This window comes from Oncorhynchus kisutch, linkage group LG28 (assembly GCF_002021735.2).
Source record: "Oncorhynchus kisutch isolate 150728-3 linkage group LG28, Okis_V2, whole genome shotgun sequence".
Taxonomy (NCBI): Eukaryota; Metazoa; Chordata; class Actinopteri; order Salmoniformes; family Salmonidae; genus Oncorhynchus; species Oncorhynchus kisutch.
The window spans coordinates 50,975,471-50,990,328 of NC_034201.2; the positions used below are offsets into that span (position 1 = coordinate 50,975,471).

Below are 14,858 nucleotides of genomic sequence, written 5' to 3' on the forward strand. Positions count from 1 at the left end.
CATGGAGGGAGGGGCACTACAACATGGAGAGGGGCACTACAACATGGAGAGGGACACTACAACATGGAGAGGGACACTACAACATGGAGGGAGGGGCACTACAACATGGAGAGGGACACTACAACATGGAGGGAGGGGCACTACAACATGGAGGGAGGGGCACTACAACATGGAGGGAGGGGCACTACAACATGGAGGGAGGGGCACTACAACATGGAGAGGGACACTACAACATGGAGGGAAGGGCAGTACAACATGGAGAGGGACACTACAACATGGAGGGAGGGGCAATACAACATGGAGGGAGGGTCACTACAACATGGAGGGAGGGGCACTACAACATGGAGGGAGGGGCACTACAACATGGAGGGAGGGGCACTACAACATGGAGAGGGACACTACAACATGGAGGGAAGGGCACTACAACATGGAGAGGGTCACTACAACATGGAGGGAGGGGCACTACAACATGGAGGGAGGGTCACTACAACATGGAGGGAGGGGCACTACAACATGGAGGGAGGGACAGTACAACATGGAGGGAGGGGCACTACAACATGGAGGGAGGGGCACTACAACATGGAGAGGGGCACTACAACATGGAGGGAGGGGCACTACAACATGGAGAGGGACACTACAACATGGAGGGAGGGGCACTACAACATGGAGGGAGGGGCACAACAACATGGAGGGAGGGGCACTACAACATGGAGGGAGGGGCACTACAATATGGAGGGAGGGGCACTACAACATGGAGAGGGACACTACAACATGGAGGGAGGGGCACTACAACATGGAGGGAGGGGCACTACAACATGGAGGGAGGGGCACTACAACATGGAGAGGGACACTACAACATGGAGAGGGACACTACAACATGGAGGGAGGGGCACTACAACATGGAGGGAGGGTCACTACAACATGGAGGGAGGGGCACTACAACATGGAGGGAGGGACAGTACAACATGGAGGGAGGGGCACTACAACATGGAGGGAGGGGCACTACAACATGGAGAGGGGCACTACAACATGGAGAGGGACAATACGACATGGAGGGAGGGGCACCACAACATGGAGGGAGGGGCACTACAACATGGAGGGAGGGGCACTACAACATGGAGGGAGGGGCACTACAACATGGAGGGAGGGGCACTACAACATGGAGAGGGGCACTACAACATGGAGGGAGGGGCACTACAACATGGAGAGGGGCACTACAACATGGAGAGGGACACTACGACATGGAGGGAGGGGCACCACAACATGGAGGGAGGGGCACTACAACATGGAGGGAGGGGCACTACAACATGGAGGGAGGGGCACTACAACATGGAGGGAGGGGCACTACAACATGGAGAGGGGCACTACAACATGGAGGGAGGGGCACTACAACATGGAGAGGGACACTACAACATGGAGGGAGGGGCACTACAACATAGAGGGAGGGGCACAACAACATGGAGGGAGGGGCACTACAACATGGAGGGAGGGGCACTACAATATGGAGGGAGGGGCACTACAACATGGAGAGGGACACTACAACATGGAGGGAGGGGCACTACAACATGGAGGGAGGGGCACTACAACATGGAGGGAGGGGCACTACAACATGGAGAGGGACACTACAACATGGAGGGAGGGGCACTACAACATGGAGGGAGGGGCACTACAACATGGAGGGAGGGGCACTACAACATGGAGAGGGACACTACAACATGGAGAGGGACACTACAACATGGAGGGAGGGGCACTACAACATGGAGGGAGGGTCACTACAACATGGAGGGAGGGGCACTACAACATGGAGGGAGGGACAGTACAACATGGAGGGAGGGGCACTACAACATGGAGGGAGGGGCACTACAACATGGAGAGGGGCACTACAACATGGAGAGGGACACTACGACATGGAGGGAGGGGCACCACAACATGGAGGGAGGGGCACTACAACATGGAGGGAGGGGCACTACAACATGGAGGGAGGGGCACTACAACATGGAGGGAGGGGCACTACAACATGGAGAGGGGCACTACAACATGGAGGGAGGGGCACTACAACATGGAGAGGGACACTACAACATGGAGGGAGGGGCACTACAACATAGAGGGAGGGGCACAACAACATGGAGGGAGGGGCACTACAACATGGAGGGAGGGGCACTACAATATGGAGGGAGGGGCACTACAACATGGAGAGGGACACTACAACATGGAGGGAGGGGCACTACAACATGGAGGGAGGGGCACTACAACATGGAGGGAGGGGCACTACAACATGGAGAGGGACACTACAACATGGAGGGAGGGGCATTACAACATGGAGGGAGGGGCACTACAACATGGAGGGAGGGGCACTACAACATGGAGGGAGGGGTCAATACAACATGGAGGGAGGGGCATTACAACATGGAGGGAAGGGCACCACAACATGGAGGGGGGCACTACAACATGGAGAGGGACACTACAACATGGAGAGGGACACTACAACATGGAGGGAGGGGCACTACAACATGGAGGGAGGGGCACTACAACATGGAGGGAGGGGCACTACAACATGGAGAGGGACACTACAACATGGAGGGAGGGGCATTACAACATGGAGGGAGGGGCACTACAACATGGAGGGAGGGGCACTACAACATGGAGGGAGGGGTCAATACAACATGGAGGGAGGGGCATTACAACATGGAGGGAGGGGCACTACAACATGGAGGGAGGGGCACTACAACATGGAGGGAGGGGTCAATACAACATGGAGGGAGGGGCATTACAACATGGAGGGAAGGGCACCACAACATGGAGGGGGGGGCATTACAACATGGAGGGAGGGGCACTACAACATGGAGAGGGGCACTACAACATGGAGAGGGACACTACAACATGGAGAGGGACACTACAACATGGAGGGAGGGGCACTACAACATGGAGAGGGACACTACAACATGGAGGGAGGGGCACTACAACATGGAGGGAGGGGCACTACAACATGGAGGGAGGGGCACTACAACATGGAGAGGGACACTACAACATGGAGGGAAGGGCACTACAACATGGAGAGGGACACTACAACATGGAGGGAGGGGCACTACAACATGGAGGGAGGGTCACTACAACATGGAGGGAGGGGCACTACAACATGGAGGGAGGGGCACTACAACATGGAGGGAGGGGCACTACAACATGGAGAGGGACACTACAACATGGAGGGAGGGGCATTACAACATGGAGGGAGGGGCACTACAACATGGAGGGAGGGGCACTACAACATGGAGGGAGGGGTCAATACAACATGGAGGGAGGGGCATTAAAACATGGAGGGAGGGGCACCACAACATGGAGGGAGGGGCACTACAACATGGAGGGAGGGGCACTACAACATGGAGGGAGGGGTCAATACAACATGGAGGGAGGGGCATTAAAACATGGAGGGAGGGGCACCACAACATGGAGGGAGGGGCATTACAACATGGAGGGAGGGGCACTACAACATGGAGAGGGGCACTACAACATGGAGAGGGACACTACAACATGGAGGGAGGGCACTACAACATGGAGAGGGACACTACAACATGGAGGGAGGGGCACTACAACATGGAGAGGGACACTACAACATGGAGGGAGGGGCACCACAACATGGAGGGAGGGGGCACTACAACATTGAGAGGGACACTACAACATGGAGGGAGGGGCACTACAACAGGGAGGGAGGGGCACTACAACATGGAGAGGGGCACTACAACATGGAGGGAGGGGCACTACAACATGGAGAGGGACACTACAACATGGAGGGAGGGGCACTACAACATGGAGGGAGGGGCACTACAACATGGAGGGATGGGCTCTACAACATGGAGAGGGACACTACAACATGGAGGGAGGGGCACTACAACATGGAGGGAGGGGCACTACAACATGGAGGGAGGGGCACTACAACATGGAGGGAGGGGCACTACAACATGGAGAGGGACACTACAACATGGAGGGAAGGGCACTACAACATGGAGAGGGACACTACAACATGGAGGGAGGGGCACTACAACATGGAGGGAGGGGCACTACAACATGGAGGGAGGGGCACTACAACATGGAGGGATGGGCACTACAACATGGAGAGGGACACTACAACATGGAGGGAGGGGCACTACAACATGGAGAGGGACACTACAACATGGAGGGAGGGGCACCACAACATGGAGGGAGGGGCACTACAACATGGAGAGGGACACTACAACATGGAGGGAGGGGCACTACAACATGGAGGGAGGGGCACTACAACATGGAGAGGGGCACTACAACATGGAGGGAGGGGCACTAGAACATGGAGAGGGACACTACAACATGGAGGGAGGGGCACTACAACATGGAGGGAGGGGCACAACAACATGGAGGGAGGGGCACTACAACATGGAGGGAGGGGCACAACAACATGGAGGGAGGGGCACTACAACATGGAGGGAGGGGCACTACAATATGGAGGGAGGGGCACTACAACATGGAGTTAGGGGCAATACAACATGGGGGGAGGGGCACTACAACATGGAGGGAGGGGCACTACAACATGGAGGGAGGGGCACTACAACATGGAGGGAGGGGCACTACAACATGGAGGGAGGGACACTACAACATGGAGAGGGACACTACAACATGGAGGGAGGGGCACTACAACATGGAGAGGGACACTACAACATGGAGGGAGGGGCACCACAACATGGAGGGAGGGGCACTACAACATGGAGGGAGGGGCACTACAACATGGAGAGGGGCACTACAACATGGAGGGAGGGGCACCACAACATGGAGGGAGGGGCACTACAACATGGAGGGAGGGGCACTACAACATGGAGGGAGGGGCACTACAACATGGAGAGGGGCACTACAACATGGAGGGAGGGGCACCACAACATGGAGGGAGGGGCACTACAACATGGAGGGAGGGGCACTACAACATGGAGGGAGGGGCACTACAACATGGAGGGAGGGGCACCACAACATGGAGGGAGGGGCACTACAACATGGAGGGAGGGGCACTACAACATGGAGAGGGGCACTACAACATGGAGGGAGGGGTACCACAACATGGAGGGAGGGGCACTACAACATGGAGGGAGGGGCACTACAACATGGAGAGAGGGGCACCTACAACATGGAGAGGGACACTACAACATGGAGGGAGGGGCATTACAACATGGAGGGAGGGGCACTACAACATGGAGGGAGGGGCACTACAACATGGAGGGAGGGGCACTACAACATGGAGGGAGGGGCACTACAACATGGAGGGAGGGGCACTACAACATGGAGGGAGGGGCACCACAACATGGAGGGAGGGGCACTACAACATGGAGGGAGGGGCACTACAACATGGAGGGAGGGGCACTACAACATGGAGGGAGGGGCACTACAACATGGAGGGAGGGGCACCACAACATGGAGGGAGGGGCACTACAACATGGAGGGAGGGGCACTACAACATGGAGAGGGGCACTACAACATGGAGGGAGGGGTACCACAACATGGAGGGAGGGGCACTACAACATGGAGGGAGGGGCACTACAACATGGAGAGAGGGGCACTACAACATGGAGAGGGACACTACAACATGGAGGGAGGGGCATTACAACATGGAGGGAGGGGCACTACAACATGGAGGGAGGGGCACCACAACATGGAGGGAGGGGCACTACAACATGGAGAGGGGAAGTACAACATGGAGGGAGGGGCACTACAACATGGAGAGGGGCACCACAACATGGAGGGAGGGGCACTACAACATGGAGGGAGGGGCACTACAACATGGAGGGAGGGGCACCACAACATGGAGGGAGGGGCACTACAGCATGGAGGGAGGGGCACTACAACATGGAGAGGGGCACTACAACATGGATCGAGGGGCACCACAACATGGAGGGAGGGGCACTACAACATGGAGGGAGGGGCACTACAACAGGGAGGGAGGGGCACCACAACATGGAGGGAGGGGCACTACAACATGGAGGGAGGAGCACTACAACATGGAGAGGGACACTACAACATGGAGGGAGGGGCACTACAACATGGAGGGAGGGGCACTACAACGTGGAGGGAGGGGTCAATACAACATGGAGGGAGGGGCATTACACCATGGAGGGAGGGGCACTATAACATGGAGGGAGGGGCACTAAAACATGGAGGGAGGGCCACTACAACATGGAGGGAGGGGCATTACAACATGGAGGGAGGGGAACTACAACATGGAGGGAGGGGCATTACAACATGAAGGGAGGGGCACTACAACATGGAGGGAGGGGCACTACAACATGGAGGGAGGGGTCAATACAACATGGAGGGAGGGGCACTACAACATGGAGGGAGGGGCACTACAACATGGAGGGAGGGGCACTACAACATGGAGGGAGGGGCACTACAACATGGAGAGGGGCACTACAACATGGAGGGAGGGGCATTACAACATGGAGGGAGGGGAACTACAACATGGAGGGAGGGGCATTACAACATGAAGGGAGGGGCACTACAACATGGAGGGAGGGGCACTACAACATGGAGGGAGGGGTCAATACAACATGGAGGGAGGGGCACTACAACATGGAGGGAGGGGCACTACAACATGGAGGGAGGGGCACTACAACATGGAGGGAGGGGCACTACAACATGGAGAGGGGCACTACAACATGGAGGGAGGGGCATTACAACATTGCTTCCATATGTGAATATGTGTCTTTACCTATTCTAAATCATGTGAAGGGATGGCGTGAGTAATGGGGAACCAATCACTTGTCAGTCAACCCCTCCTTGGTCCTTGGGGGAGATTGTTCTTTCCCCCGGCTTCCTTTTTAGCAGGATGGAGACTAAGGAGCAGGAAATGTCCTTTTAAGTGGTACTGAACTGTTACTGAACTGGTACTGAACAAAACCAAAAGTTATTTGTACTGGAGACAAAGTGCTGGTACAGGAAGTGTGGGCTTGGTGTTTGGAATCACGTAATCTCTGAGGTGGCACTCATCCTGTCCTGACCTGTCCTGACCAGTCCTGACCTATGCTGACCTGTCCAGACCAATCCTGACCTATCCTGACCTATCCTGACCTATCCTGACCTGACCTATCCTGACCTGTGCTGACCTGTCCTGACCTATCCTGTCCTGGCCTGACCTATTCTGACCTATTCTGACCTATCCTGACCTGTCCTGACCTATCCTGACCTGTCCTGAGCTATCATGACCTGTCCTGACCTATCCTGACCTGACCTATCCTGACCTTTCCTGACCTGTCCTGACCTACCCTGACCTATCCTGACCTGACCTATCCTGACCTGACCTGACCTATCCTGACCTATCCTGACCTGTCCTGACCTATCCTGACCTATCCTGACCTGACCTATCCTGACCTATCATGACCTGACCTATCCTGACCTATCCTGACCTGACCTATCCTGACCTATCCTATCCTGACCTGTTCTGACCTGTTCTGACCTATCCTGACCTATCCTGACCTGACCTATCCTGACCTGACCTGACCTTTCCTGACCTATCCTATCCTGACCTATCCTGAGATGGTATAACCCAGAGGCTCCACTCCACCCAGTGGGCTTTCACTCTGTTCACTTGTGTGTGTATTGTGACCAGCTCTCTTATCGATACGTTTTTATTAAAGTTAATATCCTTTTATTAACGATTAAAATATCCACCACAAGGTAAATTGTGGCTCACTATTTGGCAAGCCCTGACTAGTTATCGCACTATTTTGACCAAGGTAACTATTTTATAATGGTTCCCAATGCATTTATAAAATATTCCTTAACCATTAGTTATTATATTATAAATGATTCCATAACCGTTAGTTATTATAAATGATTCATAACCGTTAGTTATTATAATATAAATGATTCCATAACCGTTAGTTATTATAAATGATTCCATAACCGTTAGTTATTATATTATAAATGATTGCATAACCGCTAGTTATTATAAATGATTCCATAACCGTTAGTTATTATAAATGATTCCATAACCATTAGTTATTATAAATGATTCCATAACTGTTAGTTATTATATTATAAATTACTCCATAACCATTAGTTATTATAAGTGATTCCATAACCATTAGTTATTATAAATGATTCCATGACCTTTAGTTATTATAAATGATTCCATAACCGTTAGTTATTATATTATAAATGACTCCATAACCGTTAGTTATTATAAATGATTCCATAACCATTAGTTATTATAAATGAATCCATAACCATTCGTTATTATAAATGATTCCATAACCATTAGTTATTATAAATGATTCCATAACTGTTAGTTATTATAAATGATTCCATAACCATTCGTTATTATAAATGATTCCATAACCGTTCGTTATTATATATGATTCCATAACCGTTAGTTATTATAAATGATTCCATAACCGTTAGTTATTATATTATAAATGATTCCATAACCGTTAGTTATTATAAATGATTCCATAACCGTTAGTTATTATATTATAAATGATTCCATAACCGTTAGTTATTATATTATACATGATTCATAACTGTTAGTTATTATAAATTATTCCATAACTGTTAGTTATTATAAATTATTCCATAACTGTTAGTTATTATAAATGATTCCATAACCGTTAGTTATTATAAATGATTCCATAACCATTAGTTATTATATTATAAATGATTACATAACTGTTAGTTATTATAAATGATTCCATAACCATTAGTTATTATAAATGATTCCATAACTGCTAGTTATTATATTATAAATGATTCCATAACCGTTAGTTATTATAAATGATTCCATAACCGTTCGTTATTATAAATGATTCCATAACTGTTAGTTATTATATTATAAATGATTCCATAACCATTAGTTATTATAAATGATTCCATAACCATTAGTTATTATAAATGATTCCATAACCGTTAGTTATTATACATGATTCCATAACCATTAGTTATTATATTATAAATGATTCCATAACCGTTAGTTATTATAAATGATTCCATAACCATTAGTTATCATAAATGCTTCCATAACCGTTAGTTATTATAAATGATTCCATAAATGTTAGTTATTATAAATGATTCCATAAATGCTAGTTATTATAAATTATTCCTTAACTGTTAGTTATTATAAATGACTCCTTAACCGTTAGTTATTATAAATGATTCCTTAACCGTTAGTTATTATAAATGACTCCTTAACCGTTAGTTATTATATTATAAATGACTCCATAACAGTTAGTTATTATATTATAAATGATTCCATAACCGCTACTTATTATAAATGATTCCATAACCGCTAGTTATTAAAAATGATTTCATAACCGTTAGTTGTTATAAATGATTCCATAACCGTTAGTTATTATAAATGATTCCATAACCGTTAGTTATTATAAATGATTCCATAACCATTAGTTATTATAAATGATTCCATAACTGTTAGTTATTATAAATGATTCCATAAATGCTAGTTATTATAAATTATTCCTTAACCGTTAGTTATTATAAATGACTCCTTAACCGTTAGTTATTATAAATGATTCCTTAACCGTTAGTTATTATAAATGACTCCTTAACCATTAGTTATTATAAATGACTCCATAACCGTTAGTTATTATATTATAAATGATTACATAACCGTTAGTTATTATATTATAAATGATTCCATAACCGTTAGTTATTATAAATGATTCCATAACCATTAGTTATTATAAATGATTCCATAACCGTTAGTTATTATAAATGATTCCATAACCGTTAGTTATTATATTATAAATGATTCCATAACGTCCAAGATGGCGTAGCAGTAATTTGTCCTGTCCCTGTATTTATTGTTTCTTTTTCGTTTTTTACATATTTTTACATATTTTCTCCACATATCTCTTTGAAAACATTTTGCTAAACCTAAGCTTCCAAATACTCTCCTGCAACCCGACTCACCCAATGTAGCTATTTTTCCTAAATTCCTAAAGTATTTATATTTACTTCGGGACCCCTCAACTGAAGCTAGCCAGCTAACCAGCGGGTATGCTAGCGGTCTTCAGCTAACCGGTCATCAGCTAACCTGTAGTTCGGAAAGCTCTCGCCTGTTCGTACAACGCGACTCTAACCAGAGCATAACGGACCTATTTATTTTTCATCCCCGGATTCATCCCCGGATTCCCACCGCAAACGGAACATCTTTCAGCTTGATTTTTCAGCAACTAGCTATCTAGCTAAACCGCAACCCCGGGTTACTCCTGGCTAGCGTTTCCACCCACTTAGCTTGAAGCTAGCCCGGCCGTAGCACCTGTGCTACCACCGTAGCATACTCCTGAGCTACAATACCCGGGCCCACGACCGGTCTATCGATGTCATCGCATGAAGAGGAATAAACAGACTCACCCCATCGCGACGTCCCCCAAAGGCTAACTCTCTAGCCCTCACTATCTCCCTGCTTGCTAATTCGGCCTGCTAACTGCTAGCTTGTCCAGCTCCGGTCCGCTAACTGCTACCTTGTCTAGCCCGGGCCTACAAACTGTTAGCTTGTTAGCACAGGCCTGCTAACTGCCTGAATCGCCGCGTCCCAAACGCTTACCGGACCCATATTTACTTTCTATCTCTTTTGACTTTTAATTTGTTTATACCTTCCGGAAACCTGCCTCACCCAACGTGATACGGAATCGCTATTATTATAATTTTTTTTAGAACACACTCAAGAACCTCCAGAAGCTAACCAGCTAACTAGCAACAAGCTATTTAGTCATTGTTAGTTTTTTTAAAACCTGGATAACACTCGCCAGTCCAGCTTTCCTGCCCCATCCACCGCTGCCCCCTGGACACTGATCTCTTGGCTACATAGCTGATGCACGCTGGACTGTCCATTAATCACGGTACTCCATTCTGCTTGTTTGTTTTATCTGTTGGCCCCGTTGCCTAGTCTACGCCATTTTACCTGCTGTTGTTGTGCTAGCTGATTAGCTGTTGTCTCACCTACTGTTTTAGCTAGCTTTCCCAATTCAACACCTGTGATTACTGCATGCCTCGCTGTATGTTTCTCTCAAATGTCAATATGCCTTGTATACTGTTGTTCAGGTTAGTTATCATTGTTTTAGTTCACAATGGAGCCCCTAGTTCCACTCTTCATGCCCCTGATAACTCCTTTGTCCCACCTCCCACACATGCGGTGACCTCACCCATTACTACCAGCATGTCCAGAGATACAACCTCTCTCATCATCACCCAGTGCCTGGGCTTACCTCCGCTGTACCCGCACCCCACCATACCCCTGTCTGCGCATTATGCCCTGAATATATTCTACCATGCCCAGAAACCTGCTCCTCTTATTCTCTGTCCCCAACGCTCTAGGCGACCAGTTTTGATAGCCTTTAGCCGCACCCTCATACTACTCCTTCTCTGTTCCGCGGGTGATGTGGAGGTAAACCCAGGCCCTGCATGTCCCCAGGCACCCTCATTTGTTGACTTCTGTGATCGAAAAAGCCTTGGTTTCATGCATGTCAACATCAGAAGCCTCCTCCCTAAGTTTGTTTTACTCACTGCTTTAGCACACTCTGCTAACCCGGATGTCCATGCTGTGTCTGAATCCTGGCTCAGGAAGGCCACCAAAAATTCAGAGATTTCCATACCCAACTATAACATCTTCCGTCAAGATAGAACTGCCAAAGGGGGAGGAGTTGCAGTTTACTGCAGAGATAGCCTGCAAAGTAATGTCATACTTTCCAGGTCCATACCCAAACAGTTCGAACTACTAATTTTGAAAATTACTCTCTCCAGAAATAAGTCTCTCACTGTTGCCGCCTGCTACCGACCCCCCTCAGCTCCCAGCTGTGCCCTGGACACCATTATAACTGTTAGTTATTATAAATGATTCCATAACCGTTAATTATTATAAATGATTCCATAACCATTAGTTATTATATTATAAATGATTCAATAACTGTTACTTATATTAACCCTTTACAAATGTTTCCTTACTGCAAAGTGTTACCTAATAATGACCGTATGGGCACAATAGTGTTATGTAACTAAGCTACATCCTGCAAATATATTTTATTTTATTTTCTATTACCCTCCAACCCTACCACCCCCACTTGGAGAAAACTGGTGGACAACAACTTTTCAGCTTACACATATTATGTACATTTTATAGAGTCTAATTTACAATAGTTTTATTATGTTAGTTTTTACTCCTGTGCTTCCTCTACCCTCAACCTCTCCCATCTATTTCTGATGTCCATCAGATTTCTATTTGCCATATCTTTCAAACTGGGCTCTTTCACAAAAGTTCTTAAAACCTACATATGTTTTACGGACACGCTATGTTTTACATGAGATATCTTGTTGCTATAAGGACACGCTATGTTTTACATGAGTTATCTTGTTGCTATAAGGACACGCTATGTTTTACATGAGTTATCTTGTTGCTATAAGGACACGCTATGTTTTACATGAGATATCTTGTTGCTATAAGGACACGCTATGTTTTACATGAGTTATCTTGTTGCTATAAGGACACGCTATGTTTTACATGAGATATCTTGTTGCTATAAGGACACGCTATGTTTTACATGAGTTATCTTGTTGCTATAAGGACACGCTATGGTTTACATGAGTTATCTTGTTGTTATAAGGACACATTATGTTTTACATTAGTTATCTTGTTGTTATTAGTCATTTCCAGTCAGCCTCCCATCTATCTCTCTTAACACCATTCATATTGGATTTCTATGTGCCATATATTGTTCAACAGTGCAATGATGTTTCACAAAAGTATCTATTCTCATTGTTTCTACGGATTGTAATTAAAGATTTTTTTTAAATTCTACAATAATTATAACATTTTCGATTGATTGACTATGACCTTCCAGATCACCCAGAAGTGCTGTCTGCAGAGTTAGCTCCAGGTAAATATTACATTTAGAAAGTGTATTATTATATTATTGACCTTCCAGATCACCCAGTAGTGCTGTCTGCAGAGTTAGCTCCAGGTAAATATTACAAATCTTCAGCCATTCCTGAATCTGCGACCAAAACAAGCTACATAAGGACGGTACCAAAACAAATGATCTAATGATTCTGTCTCTTCACAACAAAATAGGTAAAGCTGGAAAGGTTGTATCCCCCATATATATAACATTAAATTGGTTGCAAGAAGTTTGTGTAATCAATTTTAAGTTTTGAATCCGGCGTCGTTTTGAGTATCAGTTCATAAACCTACTCACTATGGAATCGAGAGGTCAAAAATCTCTTCCCAACTATATGCAATCTATATGGCACAGCTGTGAATTTATTGGTCCTTAAATTAAACCGGTATACTTTTTTATTTATCACAATAATCTTTAACTAATTATAGTCTTTAATGCCGACAGACAAGTTCCTTACTTTTTCCTCCTTCCACTTGCCTCTTCCGTTTCTGTGGTAATGCTGCAATTATTTGGTTGTAATTTTGGGTAGAGCAGACATTTCCATATGTTGTCGTTAGCTGTGTGTGTGACATAACTCCACCAGTGGTATTTATGACATCATTTATGATTTGACCTTTTCTAAACATTCTTTCCAAAAATACTGTTTTTTTATCAATTAGTATTTTTGAGTTTAACCACAATATGTGATGTATTATTTGTTCGGAATTTTCTGGTGGATTACACTGAAATTGAAACCAACTTTCTACGGCTTGTGATAGTGAGAGTTGGAAAGAAAATAACTGAAAGTGAGAAAAAGGGAAAAAGAACATTCGTCGTACCTTTCTTATTTCCAGACATGGTTCAGGTAGAGGATGGAGAGTTCAATATAACTTGACGAGGTGTCTCTCTGTTTCTGTCTGGATGGAGGGAGAGTTCAGTTCAATATAACTTGCTGAGGTGTCTCTCTGTCTTGTTTTTCTGTCTGCAGTCTACTGTTGTCAAAACACGGTAGCAAACAGTAGCGAAACATTTCCCAAAGGAAGCGTCATGCAACAAAAACCAAGAGTTTCTATTGGACAATTTCGTTCTGAAGGCCCCTCTCCCCGCGTTGTTCATTTGGTTTCCTTTTTGTTTCCTAGTGAACACACATTGAGCTCCACCTCCTCCTTCCTGAACAGAAACTAAGAGAAATGTTAAGTTATGATTTCCTGAAGATGGGTGGGGGCAAATGCAGCGTGTTTATAACAAACTGCCAGAGTGGTGTGTGCGTGTGTGTGTGTGTGTGTGTGTGTGTGTGTGTGTGTGTGTGTGTGTGTGTGTGTGTGTGTGTGTGCATGGTGGTGTGTGTGACTTATTTTCCCAGATGCCAGGATGATGACACAATGAGGCATTGTTCTAAACTCTTCCAGGCTCTCAATATCTCGGGTCACACACATCACATCTTGTCTAAAGAATGCCAGCTTTTAGATTTGTATCACCAAGTCCATTGTCAGCTCAAGCTATCTCTAGCAAAGCTCACTTCCTTAACCAGACGCCCAGACAGGAAGTTAGAGTGGAAACCATAAAAACTCAGCATTAGCAGGTCTAACTCTTAGTTAAATATTTAACAGTTTACTATTAATCTTAGCTCACGGTCTATTTTCCTGAATTTCCGCCTGTCTGACGTGCCCAAAGTTTTCATTTAAAAAAATAATAGCCTGAAACTATGTCTAAAGACTGTTCACACCATGGGGAAGCCATAGGGAAAGGATCTGGTTGATATCCCTTTAAATGGAGCGAAGGCAGGCAATGGAACAGAGAACTTTCAGTAAAAACAGCACTTCCGGGTGTGTTTTCCTCAGGTTTTCGACTTGCAATATCAGTTTTGTTATTCTCACAGACAATATTTTGACAGTTTTGGAAACTTTAGAGTGTTTTCTATCCTAATCTGACAATTATATGCATATTCTAGATTCTGGGCCT

The 14,858-nt window shown here is 46.2% G+C and overlaps 1 protein-coding gene across 1 annotated transcript in view; it reads right to left on the minus strand.

Annotated features, from left to right (window-relative positions):
• Positions 1 to 14,170, minus strand: part of LOC116358093 (barrier-to-autointegration factor-like) — a 29,240-nt gene extending 15,070 nt beyond the window's left edge. The window contains exon 1 of the mRNA XM_031807556.1: positions 13,736 to 14,170. Coding sequence (XP_031663416.1) covers positions 13,736 to 13,754 — 19 coding nt within the window. The 5' untranslated portion in view covers positions 13,755 to 14,170. The remainder of the gene's footprint in view (positions 1 to 13,735) is intronic.
• Between the last annotated feature and the right edge of the window lie 688 nt (positions 14,171 to 14,858).